This window comes from Narcine bancroftii, chromosome 2, assembly GCF_036971445.1.
Source record: "Narcine bancroftii isolate sNarBan1 chromosome 2, sNarBan1.hap1, whole genome shotgun sequence".
Lineage (NCBI taxonomy): Eukaryota > Metazoa > Chordata > Chondrichthyes > Torpediniformes > Narcinidae > Narcine > Narcine bancroftii.
Genome location: NC_091470.1, coordinates 77,986,199 through 78,002,097, shown reverse-complemented (window position 1 = coordinate 78,002,097; position 15,899 = coordinate 77,986,199). Strand labels below are relative to the sequence as shown.

Sequence of the window (15,899 nt, the reverse complement as noted above, 5' to 3'; positions counted from 1 at the left end):
TGGACTGCTATAGGGACACCAATACCCCAAGTGTAAAGCCCTGCAAAAATTAGTGGACACAGCCCAGGACATCACAGGCAAAAACCCTCCCCACCATCGAGAACATCTACAGGGGACACTGCTATCAGAGGATAGCAGTAATTATTAAGGATCCACATCACCCAGAACACACTCTGTTCTCTCTGCTACCATCAGGAAAGAGGTATAGGTGCCTCAAAACTTGCATTACCAGGTTCAGGAACAACTGTTACCCATCCACCATCAGACTCCTCAACAACAAACTTAATCAGGAACTCATTTAATAATTCTTACTTGTGCACTTCATTTTTTTCTTTTTCTCTGTATTGCACAGTTTATTTACATTTCTTTATTTGTTTACATGTGTACATTTTTTTTGCACTACCAATAAGTGGTAATTCTGCCTCACCCACAGGAAAAAGAATCTCAGGGTTGTATGTGATAATATGTATGTACACTAACATTAAATATGAAATCTAAATGGGAAATGATAACAGGGATCCAGGGATGAAAATGCACATCTGCAATTTGAATCATGGCAGGGGAAAATGTTACAAAGACAGAAATGAAGGCTGTCTTTGAATGTATACACTTCCAACATGGTAGGTGAATTAATGGCATCAAAGGATTGCAGTCTATGAGCCATAACAATGATGTGGCTTCAAAATGACCAAACTTGGGAATGAAATAATCCAGCATGCAAATATTTTAGATGAGAAAGGTTAATGGAAGAGGAAGCACAATACTCCTGATTTTAAAGAATGGCATAACAGTACCAGAGTGGGAAGAATTCAGGCCGGAAAAACTCCAGTGATTCTCTCTGACACTCTTATGGTCCTGTGAATTGACCTCCGATTCAATTCTCTGTAGCAACCATACTACACGGTGATACAGCCGCCCAGGATGTTCTCAGTAGAGCTCCTGTAGATGGTTGACAGAATGGGGGCTAGTAGCCTTTCCCACTTCAGTCTTCTCAGGAAGTGCAGTCGCTGTTGTGCCTTCCTGACAAAGTGAGGAGATGTTGTGTCCACGATAGGTCACTAGTTATGTGAACTCCAAGGAACTTAGTGCTCTCCACTACAGAGATGCTGATGTGTAGTCTTCCATATACTTATCAAAAAACAGCAAGAGAACAGATCATTTTAGATGTGTAATAAGAAAAAGTTATTTGAGAATCTGGCAAGTAAGAGACATTATGATCGAATTTCATATGAAGATTAAAAGTACTTTAAAATGGTGTCTTAATCTGAATGTAAACTACAGACATAAATTGGTTATGGTAGCTTGGGAAACAAAAAGATTTGACAGTAAACTGGGAAGAGCTAATTTTTAAAGAATTAGTGCATCAAAAGATTATGTAATACTGTATATGCAGATTTGAGAATTACACAAAGCTTAATGGTGTTGCAAGCTGTGAGGAAGTTGCAGTGACACTTCAGTTAAATATAGACAATCGAAACAAATGGGCAAGGACAAGGCTCATGGAATGTAATATTAAAGCAATTAAGTAATCTGCATTGGTGACACAATTGGACCTGGAGTATTCTTTAACTGTTGATAGATTGGAAGGAGGTCAAAAGTGTTAGTGTTCAGACTTGGATGTCCTTGTATATAAATCACTGAAATTTAATTTGAAGATTCAAAAGCAGTTATACCATTGAATGCTACGGCACAGAAAACAAGCCATTTGACCACTCTAGTTTGAGCTGACCATCATTTCCCTAATCCCACTGACCTGCTCCCATTCTTAAAATTGAGCCCGAATTCACATTAGATGGCAGTTCATTCCACACTCCCGCCACTCTCTGACTGAAGAGCTTCCCCTAATGTTCCCCTAAACCTTTCCTCCTTCAGCTTATAATTATGACATATTTATCTCCCCCAATCTAAGTGGAGAAAGCCTATTCACATCCACTCTGTCTATACCTCTCAAAATATTGAAAACCTCTATCAAATCCCTACCCTGATTCTTCTTCGCTCCAAGGAATAAAGTCCTAACCTGTTTAATCTTTCCCTGTAACTCAACTCCTGAAGACCCAGCAACATCCAAGTAAATCTTTACACTTTCAATTTTATTTATATTCTTCCTGCAGTTAGGTGCTCAGAACTGCACACAAAATTCCCAATTTGGCTTCACCAATATCTTAAACAACTTCAATATAACATACCAACTCCTATACTTAATACTTTGAGTTATAAAGGCTAAGATACCAAAAACTTTCTTTATAACCCTGTCCACATGTGACGCTACCTTCAGGGAATAATGTATTTGTATTCCCAGATCTCTCTGCTCCTCTATACTCCCCAGTGTCCTGTATATCTCCTTCTTTGGTTTGGCCTTCCAAAATGCATCACCTTACATTTGTCTGCATTAAACTCTATTTGCCATTTTTTGGCCCATTCTCCCACCTAGTCCAGATCCCTCTGCAAGCTTTGAAAGCCTTCCTCATTGTCTACAACACCTCCAATATTAGTGTCATCCAGATCATTGATATATACAACAAACAGTATGTTGTTCATTATTATAGGAGGATTGAGTGCAAGAGTACATGTACTCTGCTTCTGTAGGGCCCTGGCGAGATGTCATTTGAAAGATTGTGTACAGATCTTGTTATGGGGGAATAGAGCAAAAGTGCGCAAAATGACAATTTTTTTCACACGAGAGTGATTAAACAGGGTCAGGTATCTACTCTTTGGTCTTTGGAAAAATGAGAGGAGATTAAAAGATATATATTTTTAATGGAATTGAAAGAATAGAGCAGAATTGTTTATTCTCAGGACCGGGGTGAAAGTGGGGGGGGGATCACAATTTCAAAATAAGGAGTCAGCCATTCAGGACAGAGATGAGAAAGAATTTCTTCACCCAGTGGGCCAAGAAACTCATTCATTAAGTTTATTCAAGTCAAATTAAGACAACAGGTGCAGCCCTACCAATCAATTACTGATCTACTCCAGATTCAACTCTTGTACCATTTTCCATGGTCCTTAATTCCCCAATCATTCAAAAAGATATCCATCTCCTCTTTAAATTCTCATAGAGGCCCAGCCTCCACACATCTCTGGAGAACTGCTGTGTGAAAAGGTTACAACACACCCCAGTAACAAATGAATACTCTCCCCTTATTTTGTCAAGCTTCTTTACGATCTTCATAGAATTTTAGAGATTAAGAGAATCAAAGAATACGAGGTTCATGCAGAAGAATCTTTCTGTAAATAAGGTATGATCTTATTGAATGGTGACGCAGGCACATGGGGCTGAATGACATACACCTGCCTCTAAATGTTCCTTATATGTTCAGCCCACTCCAGTTCAGGTGGGATCTTTTCTGTAGAGCAGCCCACTTCCGTCATCTAGTGGTCTAGCATAAAAATTACAATAAACTTACAGTAATGCAAAAATATCAACCTTATTGTTCTCATAAAATATCATTACCTTGTGAAATGCATACAAATCACTAATAGTAGCAGAAAAAAATTTATTTGAAAAAACACAGCTCATATTTTTCTTTAAGAAAAAGTAAGTCAGGAATTTGGAAAAAAGGGAAATCAACATTTCAGAACTGGAAGAATACTTTGATCAGTTAAAAAGGAACAGTGCTGTGGAGAGAAAGAGAACATACAAATTACATACTTGCAGTCTGTGAAACACAAGGTGAAAAGAGATAGTTGGTTGTTGTATCTTTACATTTATCCCCTAGAGCAGCCATTCTCAACCATTTTTTTTGGCTCTGGCCCTCTTAGGGCTCTGTTTAAAGTTTATAGGCCCGCTTCCCTGTGAAGCAGTCACATTTAGTCGATTTCTTACTTCCTTTTTCTTCCTTACTGACTTAAAAAAAACATTTTATTACTTCAGTCCGTGGCCTCCCTTAAATGTGCCATTGAGAATGGTTTCAACGGAGAATGGTTTAAAAGCTGATTGTCAGATGGTAATTTTTACACCTACTTATGACACCAATTGTTACAGCAGCCAATTGTATAGTTGGTCTGCTCCAACTGATGGGTTAGGACTGTCACACACCTCATGAATGGCTGATCCATTGGATCCCAAACCACTTTAGTTGCTTGTTGATGTCGATTTTGTGCAAACCTCAGGCCTCCAATCTGGAGTACTCTTGTACCCTGTACTTTTTGATGCAGAAGCAGAGATGCTACAAATGTGCTTGTTGGTCCTAAAAGCAAGATAAAGCAAGGCATTTTATGAGAAATAAAAAGTGTGGAAAATATAGTGAATTACTGAATGGATTGCCAAGGATAGAAACAAAGGAGTTAAGAAATAAAATGGAAGTTCACGAGAATGTTGACAGGATTTCAAGGTTTGAGTTACAGGGAAAGGTTGTGCAGACTAGGGCTTTTTTTTCTGGAGCGTAGAAGATTGAGGGGGGACTTGATAGAGGTGTTTAAGATTTTAAAAGGGACAGACAGAGTAAATGTGGATAGGCTTTTTCAATTAAGAGTGGGGGAGATTCAAACTAGAGGCCTTGGTTTGAGATTGAAGGGGGAAAATTATATGGGGAACATGAGGGGAAATTTCTTTTCTCAAAGGGTGGTAGGGATGTGGAATGAGCTTCTGGCAGACGTGGTTGAGGCGGGATCATTGGTTACATTTAAGGATAGACTGGATAGTTCCATGGAGAGGAGAGGACTGAGGGTGTATGGACCGGGTGCTGGTCAGTGGGACTAGGAGGGTGGGGATTTGTTACAGCATGGACTAGTAGGGCCGAACTGGCCTGTTCTGTGCTGTAAATGGTTATATGGTTATAAGTTAATATTTTCTATTACACAGTGGTAGGTGAAAGTATCATGTCCACAAATAACTCTCATCTGAGTTGGCCTCCTTTTCCCCATGATCTTAGGCCAGCTAGGATGCACATTAATGAGCACCTTACCATCATTGGTCACAACACAATACTAGTTCCACAAAGAAGAATTTTCCAAACTCTCAGCAACACATTTTCCTTTCTGTTCCCAAGGATTAGAACATTACGTACTTGGGTCTCTGACAGAACATAAAATGTTGGCTGTAGCTCTATTTTATTTGTTCCCTGAATAGATAACCATTATCTTAACACTGCCTTAATTATCTCAATTAAATCACTTATAAATTACACTAATTGTCATTTGAAAACAGAAAGGGCAAATTGTAACCTGGCTCCGATGAACTTTCTCCACTGAACGTTGCCAGATTAATCCTTATATATTGTTCTTCCTGTAATATTGTTCCTAGAACAATTTCATCAGATGCAAGGATCGACAATGAGATAGACAACAGACTCGCCAAGGCAAATAGCGCCTTTGGAAGACTACACAAAAGAGTCTGGAAAAACAACCAACTGAAAAACCTCACAAAGATAAGCGTATACAGAGCCGTTGTCATACCCACACTCCTGTTCGGCTCCGAATCATGGGTCCTCTACCGGCACCACCTACGGCTCCTAGAACGCTTCCACCAGCGTTGTCTCCGCTCCATCCTCAACATCCATTGGAGCGCTTACATCCCTAACGTCGAAGTACTCGAGATGGCAGAGGTCGACAGCATCGAGTCCACGCTGCTGAAGATCCAGCTGCGCTGGATGGGTCACGTCTCCAGAATGGAGGACCATCGCCTTCCCAAGAACGTGTTATATGGCGAGCTCTCCACTGGCCACCGTGACAGAGGTGCACCAAAGAAAAGGTACAAGGACTGCCTAAAGAAATCTCTTGGTGCCTGCCACATTGACCACCGCCAGTGGGCTGATAACGCCTCAAACCGTGCATCTTGGCGCCTCACAGTTTGGCGGGCAGCAACCTCCTTTGAAGAAGACCGCAGAGCCCACCTCACTGACAAAAGGCAAAGGAGGAAAAACCCAACACTCAACCCCAACCAACCAATTTTCCCCTGCAACCGCTGCAATCGTGTCTGCCTGTCCCGCATCGGACTTGTCAGCCACAAACGAGCCTGCAGCTGACGTGGACTTTTTACCCCCTCCATAAATCTTTGTCCGCGAAGCCAAGCCAAAGAAAAAAAAGAAAGAAAAAAAAAAATTGTTCCTAGAACATCACACATGCAAAATTAGGTTTTAGACAATCCTTCATCAACATGATAAAGGAGATATGATCAAATGCTTTAGGCAGGGTGGTCTGGAAAAGCTTTGGAAGGCTCTGGTTCCTGCTTTACTATTTCAATTAATCTCTCCCAAGTTTTAAGTATCAGGAAGTAGCCTAACAAAGCAAAATTGTACATGAACATCTCAGAAGAGAAAGGAAGAGCCAGCATTTCAGGTTGGTGACCTGGAGCAATATTCTGATTTTCATTTCACATCACCAATAACCAAGCTATTGGTGCCAACCCCACCCCACCCCCCCACCCCCACCATTTTGAGACGTGCCAAATGCACCCATCTACTATTTGTATCTCCCTTCCTTTCCTTGAGCTCCCTGTATTCATTCTTAATTCTAATATATTCATCTTTAAACATTAACATTATGAAAAAAATACATATCCTTCCCCCCCACCCCCCATATTCCTCACAATTACAATATTTACAGTTCATCTTTCCCGATTCCCTCTTTCCACCTTGTTTACATTCACATTTAATCCTCTAATGGTGGCAGGGTTCTTACAAAGTCCATTTCCTCTCTTGGATCCTTAAAAAACTTACTTTCCCCTCTCACCCTGACTATCTTCAGTGTTGCCAGGAGAAGGAGGGTAAACTAGATTCCTTTTTGTTTAAGGCTCTTTATAACTGGGTCAAATTCCCTTCTGCGTTTCAATAGCACTGCTATTCCAGTAGAATAAAACCTTATCCCCCTCATATTCCACCAGACCACCCCCCACACCTTCGCACCATGGCTGCCGTCCGTAAAATCTTCTCTCTTTCCTGGTAGCGAAGGAGCCTTACCATAGAGCATGGCCAGTGGTTTAGCTCCAGGTGGGGAGGGGATGGGGGAGAGAGACTGGTGGTCCCATTCTATCCTTAGGTTGTTTCCTTCCCAGTATATGGGTCCATATTCTTCCCTTTTTCTGAAGGTTTCTAATGTTCTGTAAAGCTTTTTTTTCTTAACTCCAGTTGAACTGGAAATGGTCTCAAGTCACTGCTGCAGTCATGGGATCCATCTATGCCAGAAGTATCAACGCTGAAAGGACTTGGCATCTGATGACCAGGTTCCTTCCTGTGATTACAAGGGAACGATATTGGCTCACAGCATAATTCAAGCACTCAAAGGAGCATTACATGTATTCCTGATGTAGAAATCACATCAAGGTCACTCACAACTAGAGTCCAGTCAAATTTTTGTAACAGCTGCAAATCAATCAGAAATTGTTGTTGACTCATAGTAAAATTGATTCTTCAGAGATATACACTAAAACAAGTATTATATAATTGAATTGTCATTGCAAAGTGTATTTTTAAAAATATTTTAATTTTCAAAGACTAATATAAATCCTATTAATCAACACTCTTTTTCAACAATACTGCAGATCATACAGAGTCTATTTTATCTCCTACCCCTCTATCCCGTATCCTAATATATTAGAAAAAAAGTTATATAAACTAAACAAATACAAGGAACAAAATATCGTTAAACCCAAAAACCCTTAAGGGAACTTAAGAAGAGCCCAAAAGAAACCTAAAAGGATAAGGAACAAAATGCAAGAACACGTCACCTGCGCCACGACCTACTTCACTGATCTCAGGCATTCCACTACCGCCCTCCGTCTAGCTTATCATGGATCCCTGAGGCAGACGGTCGTGCTCCAAATAAAACCTAAACAAACTAAAACCAACAAATCAGAAAAAGAAAATACCCCCAAATATCCCCCCATTACTGCCAATATCCAAGATCCTAGTGCCAACTCCCCCAGCATTTCAGAGTGAGCCTACTGCTCCTCTCTGTCTCCTTCACTGTTCTTTTCCCTTCTTAGAGCTCCCCATATTAACTCTTCATTTAACTTTAACATTCATATTCTTAAACAATAAAATATTTCCATCCAAATTCTTACATCATTACAGCCATTTATTTTCCCCTTTTATGCCCTTTTCCACCCATAGTGTTCAATCCTATGAGGATGGCAAGGCTTCCATGTAGCACATTGCCTCCCTAGCATCTGTAAAAAATTTCTTCTCCCTTCCAGGTCGTGTTACTTTTAAATTTGCTGGGTGATGGAGGGTGAACTCTATCCGCCTCTGTTGTAATTTTTATTTACCTGTCAAATTCTTTCCTGCGCCTTAAAAGTGCAACAGTAATATTGGAGTAAAAAAGAACCTTGCTTCCCCTGTATTCTGTTGGACTGCCCTTTTCCTTCGCTCCATGTGCTACTGCCTGCAAAATTTGTTCTCTGTCCTGGTAACAAAGAAGCCTAACCAGGACAGAGCAGGGTAATTATCAGAGCCCGGGGGGTGGGAGTGTGCACAACACACTGGTGGGCCCCCTCAATCTCCAACTCCCCTTCAATTATGTCTTGCCCAGTATTTCTGAGATCCATCTTTTGAAGAATTCCACTGAATCTCTTCCCTCCACACCCTCCTTCATCCCCACTATTTTAATATTATTCTGCCTACTAACACTTTACAAGGAGTCCATTTTTTCCCATAGCTTCTCCCTTTCCCTCACTCATGCATCAATTTAATTTTCATTCTATTTCAATCTCTCTTCCACTTTTTCAATCCTGTCTTCTGTGATAACTACTCTTTCAAATTATCCAATCTTTCATTGATCAGATTTTTAAAATCTGTCAAATGGATTCCAGAAAGTTTCTTGTAGAGGGAATCGAGTCCCCTGCCTCCTTCATTTCCTGCCTTCCCTTCACTGCTGTCTGGTGTCTTGGGTTGTTTTCTGTCAGGTCAATGTGTAAGTATGTTTATCTCTATTGATAAGAACCAAATTGAAACTGACAATACATTATAAATGACAACCCATATTCAGTGTTAACATTTTATTAAAAAGACATGGTGAAAAACAGGATTAGCTAGATCATTCCTGAAGACTACGCCCATTATCTTCTCCTGCAGAATGAAACTGGTTTGCCATTGTTCCATATCATTGATCATCTATTATTGAAAATGTTGAGATAGAAGGAAAACCCCACTGCCCTTTATAACATTGAATAAGTAGGTTCCATGATACAGTCAGGATATTGTGTCTGCATAATTTTAACCATGACATCAATTACTACCTCAATAGGATTTTTGCAGTTTGTATGCAGTTGATAGTGAGCAATTCATCCAAGGCCTGTTTCACCAATGTCAATGAACTATATATATATATCTATAAAATTGTAAATTACTTCAGGCAATGACAAACCGTATGCAAAATCTTCAGTATCATCAGAAAGATCTCATTTGGGGAGCAACACATTTGTCCTCTGTATATCAGGATATTAATCCACCTGTAAACAATGTGCTCAAGATCAATTTATCTTCATGCTTCAGAAGGTCCGAAAGGATGATAAAATTTATGGCACACATTCTTTTTGTAGCTGTGTAGTAATGAAAAATGTTCTGTAGTTGTAACACCAATTTCCTTTTTTTTTAACTGGATTCTCTCTCCAAAATAAGAACCAATACTTGAATTTGAAATGGGTGCTCAATGGCTATTCAGAAACACAGTGAAGCGCTGGCCCGTAGCTGACAAAAGCCCATGGTGCTGTTCACTCAATCTTGGTTGAGGTTCTGCAGATAACATCTGGAATTATACGTGCCTGCTCTGCTCAGGACTTTTGCATGAGTAAATCACATGGTATTCAACACTTTTGTTATTGAGTCCAGGAACTGGAAATAATTGTACTTGATGTCATACTCCATATCATACCAAAAATTTACTGAAACAGACAAAGAAATTAAATTCAATGCCGTGTTTATACTGACATTCAGAACAAAACATAACAGAGATCCCAATTTTCTGCTTAACTCTTAAAGAATATTCTCAGTCCATCCATATTGATTTAAATTGGGCTCTAAATTACTAATCACAGCAAGACATTGCATGATAGCTCAGGTGCAGAGGAATGATGGTAAAGCAGAAGCACACGTGAGAGACTGGCTATACTGTGTGTCTATCACATGCTGGTCTAGGACTCCTTGTTTATAGCGTATTGCTTGAATCAATTCTTATTACAGGGCTCAAAAGAGTAGTGTTCACATTTATAAAACAGTATGTACACAACCAATTTTGAGATAGAAAGGAAACCCCAAAGATATACAGGATGATAGTAACCAGTTGGTAAAATGGGAATAATGAGGAATAAAGGGATTCAGGAAACAAAAGTTCAAAGTTCATTGAATGAGGCAGCAGAAGAGTGAAAAGGCATAAAGCACTTCATTAGTAGGAGCATAGAATTTAATAGCAGGGATGTTATAACATATTGCTCAGAAGGTGAAAATTATGGCAGCTACCTTTACTTACAGGACAAAAACAATAATCCTGTACCTGCAATGCAGCCATGCGATTGGCGAACATGGTGGAACCACAAAGAAGGGAGATACAGCATCTCGCCTGCTTTCACAGTACAGTGGAGAGGTTTTGCATGGGAGTACTCGGGGAAACGACTGAGGTCAGGGTTCAGAGGGTCCAGAGGAATCCATGGTATCTGGATTTGGGAGTAAGCAGATTCATTAATTATGTATTTTGTGTCAGCTTGCAACTTGAAGATCAGTACTCGCCTCTTCATATTTTCTCTCTGCAACATAATTATATTCACTACCCAAAAATGTATAATCAAAATTCCCAAGCATTAAAATACGTAATTGTTGCATTTCTTTCTAGCTCCGTCCATTGTGAGAACATGAGGGGGTGAACAGAACCTGAGATTAAATCTGAATGTAAACTTTTTACTACACTGGAATAGTGTCTTTAATTCATGTCATGCAGTGATTTACAAAATCCAGCTGATGTTATAAATATCAAAGTTGGAAATTTATTAGGAATTAGGTATAATAGTTCTCAAAATGTCGACTTGGGTAAGATGCAACCTGATGGATCACTAACCTGTACTGAAGAGAAGGGTCAAGGTGTTTTAGTCTGTCCTGAATTTGTTGATTTCTGTTGATTTCATGTAAAGGCAGTGGTTGCAAGAATATCTACCAAAACTCCCATGCATGGTAGTCACTCAGTGATCTCTGCCAGAGAGTTGTGGTTGGGTTCAACTTTATTATCATCCTATTGCACAAGTACAACCAGCCTGTGGTAAACTACTCTACTCTATAATTATCTGGTCAAGCATGCCTATTGGCCGGTTGTACCTGTGGCTCCTCCCCACAGGCTCCTGTACAAAAGTGGCTGTTCCACAGCCCTCTGCAACTCTGTGCAGGACAGCCGAACAGTAAGGTATGTTCTCAAGTGAATTAAAGCCTATTGGTTTCTCCACAATAGTCTCCTGATTGATTGATGGTGCATCACTGATGAAACAGTGTTCTCCAGTCCTCAGTGACATGCAGTTACACAGCAAACACATACAAACAATACATATGCAGGACAAATATTATAAACGAGAAAAATAAATAAATATAGTTTTGTAGAAATTAATAATATTGGATGGTTAGTGTGAGCAGTTCCTTTGGTCGTTCAGCATTCTCACTGCCTGTGGGAAGAAGCTGTTCCTCATCCTGATGGTGCTGGCTCTGTTACTCCTGTATCTCCTTCCTGACGGAAGTAGCTGAAAGATGCTGTGTGCAAAGTGGAAGGGGTCCTCAATGATTTTGCACATCCTCTTCAGACAATGATCCTGGTAGATCATGTCGATGGGGGGGGGGGGGGGGGGGGGTAAGACTCAAGTGATCCTCTCTGCCACTCTTATGCTCCTGTGGATTGACCTCCAATCAAATTCTCTAAAGCAATTATACCACGCTGTGATGCAGCTGGCCATGATACTCCTATAGAAGGCTGACATGGTGGTGGTCAGTAACCTTGATTTTGCACCTTCCTGACAATTGAGATGTTAAATGTCCTTGATAGTTCACTTAATTAAGTGGACCCCAAGGAACTTGGTGCTCTCTACTCTCTCCACTACCAAGTTGTTGATGTGTAGTGGAGGGTGGTTGTCCCTGGCCCTCCTGAAGACTTAGATCATCTCCTTCATTTTGTTCACGTTGTGACACAGGTTGTTATTCTTGCACCATATCTTCCACCTCTTCTCTGTAATGCAACTGATCGTTGTTGCTAATGAGGCCAACTACTGTAGCGTCATCCTCAAACTTGATGACTCTGTTGGAGCTGGATCTTGCTATGCTGCCATGGGTCAGTCACATGAACAAGAGTGGGTTGAGCATTCAGATTTGTTGGGGGATCTGGACATCACTGGCAAAGCCAGAATTTATTGCTTGTACATAAATACCCTCAAGAAGGTAGTGAGTCTAGGGGAGTAGTGAGTCTAGGGGAGTCACGTGATGGAGTAGTGGCCGGTCGGGGAACTCCAGCCCTCTCCGGAAAAGTTTAAAAAAAACAGAGAAAACGCAAAGGCACAAACACGAAAATTAAAATAAAGTGAAAGTAAAGGTGGGAAGAAAATGGCAACGAAGAAAGAAAAGTCGAAAGCAACGGCAAGAAGAGAAGAAGAAAAGACATCGGAAGAAGAAGGTGAAGGCCTTACCTGTCCGAGGAGGCCCGCTGTAGAGAGAGAAGCCCGCTCCCTTAGGTCAGTCGAAGTCCCGAGCTCGGGACTACAAAAATGGCTCGCGGAGCCAAGCAAAAGTGCGCAACTGCACATGCGCGATGCGCAAGACAAAAAAAATACTGATGGGAGGGGGGACCAGCTGAGGAGTCGATCTCCACAGCTGAGAATGACAGCCTCAGCACAACAACAAGAGGAAAACACAGAAAATAACAAGAGCAAGAAAGAAGAGAGTAAAAGGAAATCAAAGGAACAACAGATGACCAACCCAGAGGAAGAAGAAGAGGAAGAACACAAAGAAATGGAAGAAGGGAAGGGCAAGTACATGGATATATTTTTTTTTAAAGAATACATGGAATCAATAAAAGAATGGCAATCACAAGAATTTAGTGAAATAAAAAGGAGAATAAAAAGTACAGAAGAAAAAATGAATAGAGATGGTCATGTCAGATATAGGAAAAAGAGTGGACAAGGTGGAAGAACGAGAAACAGCCATAGAAATGGAAATAGATGACTTAAAAAAGAAATTAGAAGAATCTAATAAAAAAGTTAAAGAGACACAAGAGCTGTTAGCTCAGAAGATAGATATAATGGAAAACTATAATAGAAGAAATAATATAAAGATAGTGGGCCTTAAGGAAGATGAAGAAGGCAAGAATATGAGAGAATTTATAAAAGATTGGATCCCCAGGGTCCTAGGAAGACCAGAATTACAGGAAGAAATGGAAATAGAAAGGGCACACAGATCATTAGCCCCTAAACCACAACCACAACAAAAACCAAGATCCATTTTAGTAAAATTCCTAAGATATACAACAAGAGAAAATATATTGGAGAAAGCAATGAAGAAAATAAGAGAAGACAAAAAGCCACTGGAATACAAAGGTCAAAAAATTTTTTTCTTTCCAGATATAAGTTTTGAACTCCTGAAGAAGAGGAAGGAGTTTAATACAGCAAAAGCGATCCTATGGAAAAAAGGATATAAATTTATGCTAAAGTACCCAGCGGTACTTAAAATAGTTATTCCAGGGCAGCAAAACAGTCTATTCTCGGATCCAGAGGAAGCACGAAAATTTGCAGAACAACTACAAAACAGACAGAGAGATGAAGACATGTAACGAGAGCAAAAATGACCACGAACTATATGTATGTGTGTATATGGTTTTATATATATATATATATATATATATATACACACACACACACACACACATATATATATATATATATGTGTGTGTGTGTGTATGTGTATTTAAAGGAAAATATATAGAGTATAGATAAGAATTAATAAGGGAAAGAAAGGGAAGAGAGGAAGTAAGGAGGGAATTAAGAGAGTGACCTTTGTTGTATATGAAAATTAAAATCTTTTCTGTGGGGGGCTGGGTGGGGAGGAGTTACGGTCACTGCGAAATCAGTTGACGCTTGCGAGTGAATTCGCAAATCCAAATGGAGAGGGGAGATGTGGTTGCCCGACAAGGGATAAAGGGCAACTCAGGAAGGGGAGGGGATAATGGGGTTAAAGAAATTTTAGATAGGAGAATAAGGGAATGTTTGATGTTTTAGAAATGTTGCCTTATAAAGTGTTCAAAAAAAGAAAGCAGAAATGGATAAGAAGGAAAGGTGATGATGAGGAAACGGAAAGGAAAGATAAACAAAGTATGAAATGGCTATGTTGAACTATATGACTTTAAATATTAACGGAATACATAACCAAATCAAAAGGAAGAAACTACTAAATTTACTGAAAAAAGAAAAAATTGATATAGCATTCGTGCAAGAAACACACTTAACTGAAGTGGAGCACAAGAAATTAAAGAGAGATTGGATAGGACATGTAACAGCAGCGTCATATAATTCAAAAGCTAGAGGAGTATCTATATTAATCAGTAAAAATGTACCAATTAAAATAGAAGAGGAAATAATAGATCCAGCAGGGAGATATGTAATGATAAAATGTCAGATATATTCGGAGTTTTGGAATTTACTCAATGTATATTCACCTAACGAAGAAGATCAAAAATTTATGCAAGATATTTTTTTGAAGATAGCAGACACGCAAGGGAACATACTAATAGGAGGGGATTTCAACCTTAATTTGGATTCAAACATGGATAAAACTGGGAAAAAAATTAACAGAAAGAACAAAGTAACCAAATTTATAATTAAATCGATGCAAGAAATGCAACTTTTGGATATATGGAGGAAACAACAAAGGAAAAGGAATATTCATATAATTCGGGTAGACATAAAACATACTCAAGAATAAACCTATTCCTGTTATCAGTTCGCATGCAAGACAGAGTTAGGAAAACAGAATATAAAGTTAGAATATTATCGGACCACTCACCCCTGATATTGACAATAGAGTTAGAGGACATCCCTCCAAGAATGTATAGATGGAGATTAAACTCCATGCTACTTAAAAGGCAGTATTTTAGAGAATTCATTGAAAGACAAATTAAAATGTACTTTGAAATAAATACGAAATCAGTGAAAGATAAGTTTATACTATGGGACGCAATGAAAGTGTTCATCAGAGGGCAAATAATAAGTTATGTAACCAAGATGAAGAAGGACTACAATCAGGAAACAGAGCAGTTGGAAAGGCAAATAGCAAATATAGAAAAAGAATTAGCAATGAAGGAAGACACAACTAAAAGAAGAGAATTGGCAGATAAAAAAATAAAATATGAAACACTACAAACATATAAGGTGGAGAAGAACATAATGAAGACAAAACAGAAATATTATGAACTAGGTGAAAAAACGCACAAAATTCTAGCATGGCAGCTTAAGACAGAACAAACTAAGAGAATGGTATTGGCATCAAGGAAAAAAGACAAACAAATCACATATAATCCAACTGACATTAAGGAAAACTTTAGAGAATTCTATGAACAATTATACCAAACTGAAAACGAAGGGAAAGAAGACAAAATAGATGAATTTTTAACTAAAATTGAACTACCAAAATTACAAATAGAGGAACAAAATAAATTAACAGAACCATTTGAAATAGTAGAAATACAAGAGATAATAAAAAAACTACCAAATAATAAAACACCAGGAGAGGATGGATTCCCAATAGAATTCTATAAAACATTTAAAGATTTATTAATTCCTCCACTCCTGGAAGTAATCAACCAGATTGATAAAACACAAAGGTTATCAGATTCATGCTAAACAGCAATAATTACAGTAATACCAAAGACAGGGAAAGATCCACTCGCACCAGCGTCATATAGACCAATATCTTTACTTAACACAGATTATAAGATAATAGCTAAACTATTAG

The 15,899-nt window shown here is 39.1% G+C and overlaps 1 protein-coding gene across 1 annotated transcript in view; it reads right to left on the bottom strand.

Annotated features, from left to right (window-relative positions):
• Positions 1-8,917: 8,917 nt before the first annotated feature.
• jmjd7 (jumonji domain containing 7) overlaps positions 8,918-15,899 on the bottom strand; it is a 43,276-nt gene continuing 36,294 nt past the window's right edge. The window contains exons 7-8 of the mRNA XM_069917176.1: positions 10,426-10,585; positions 8,918-9,817 (exon numbers count right to left, since the gene is read on the bottom strand). Of these exons, the coding sequence (XP_069773277.1) occupies positions 9,729-9,817; positions 10,426-10,585 (249 nt within the window). The 3' untranslated portion in view covers positions 8,918-9,728. The remainder of the gene's footprint in view (positions 9,818-10,425; positions 10,586-15,899) is intronic.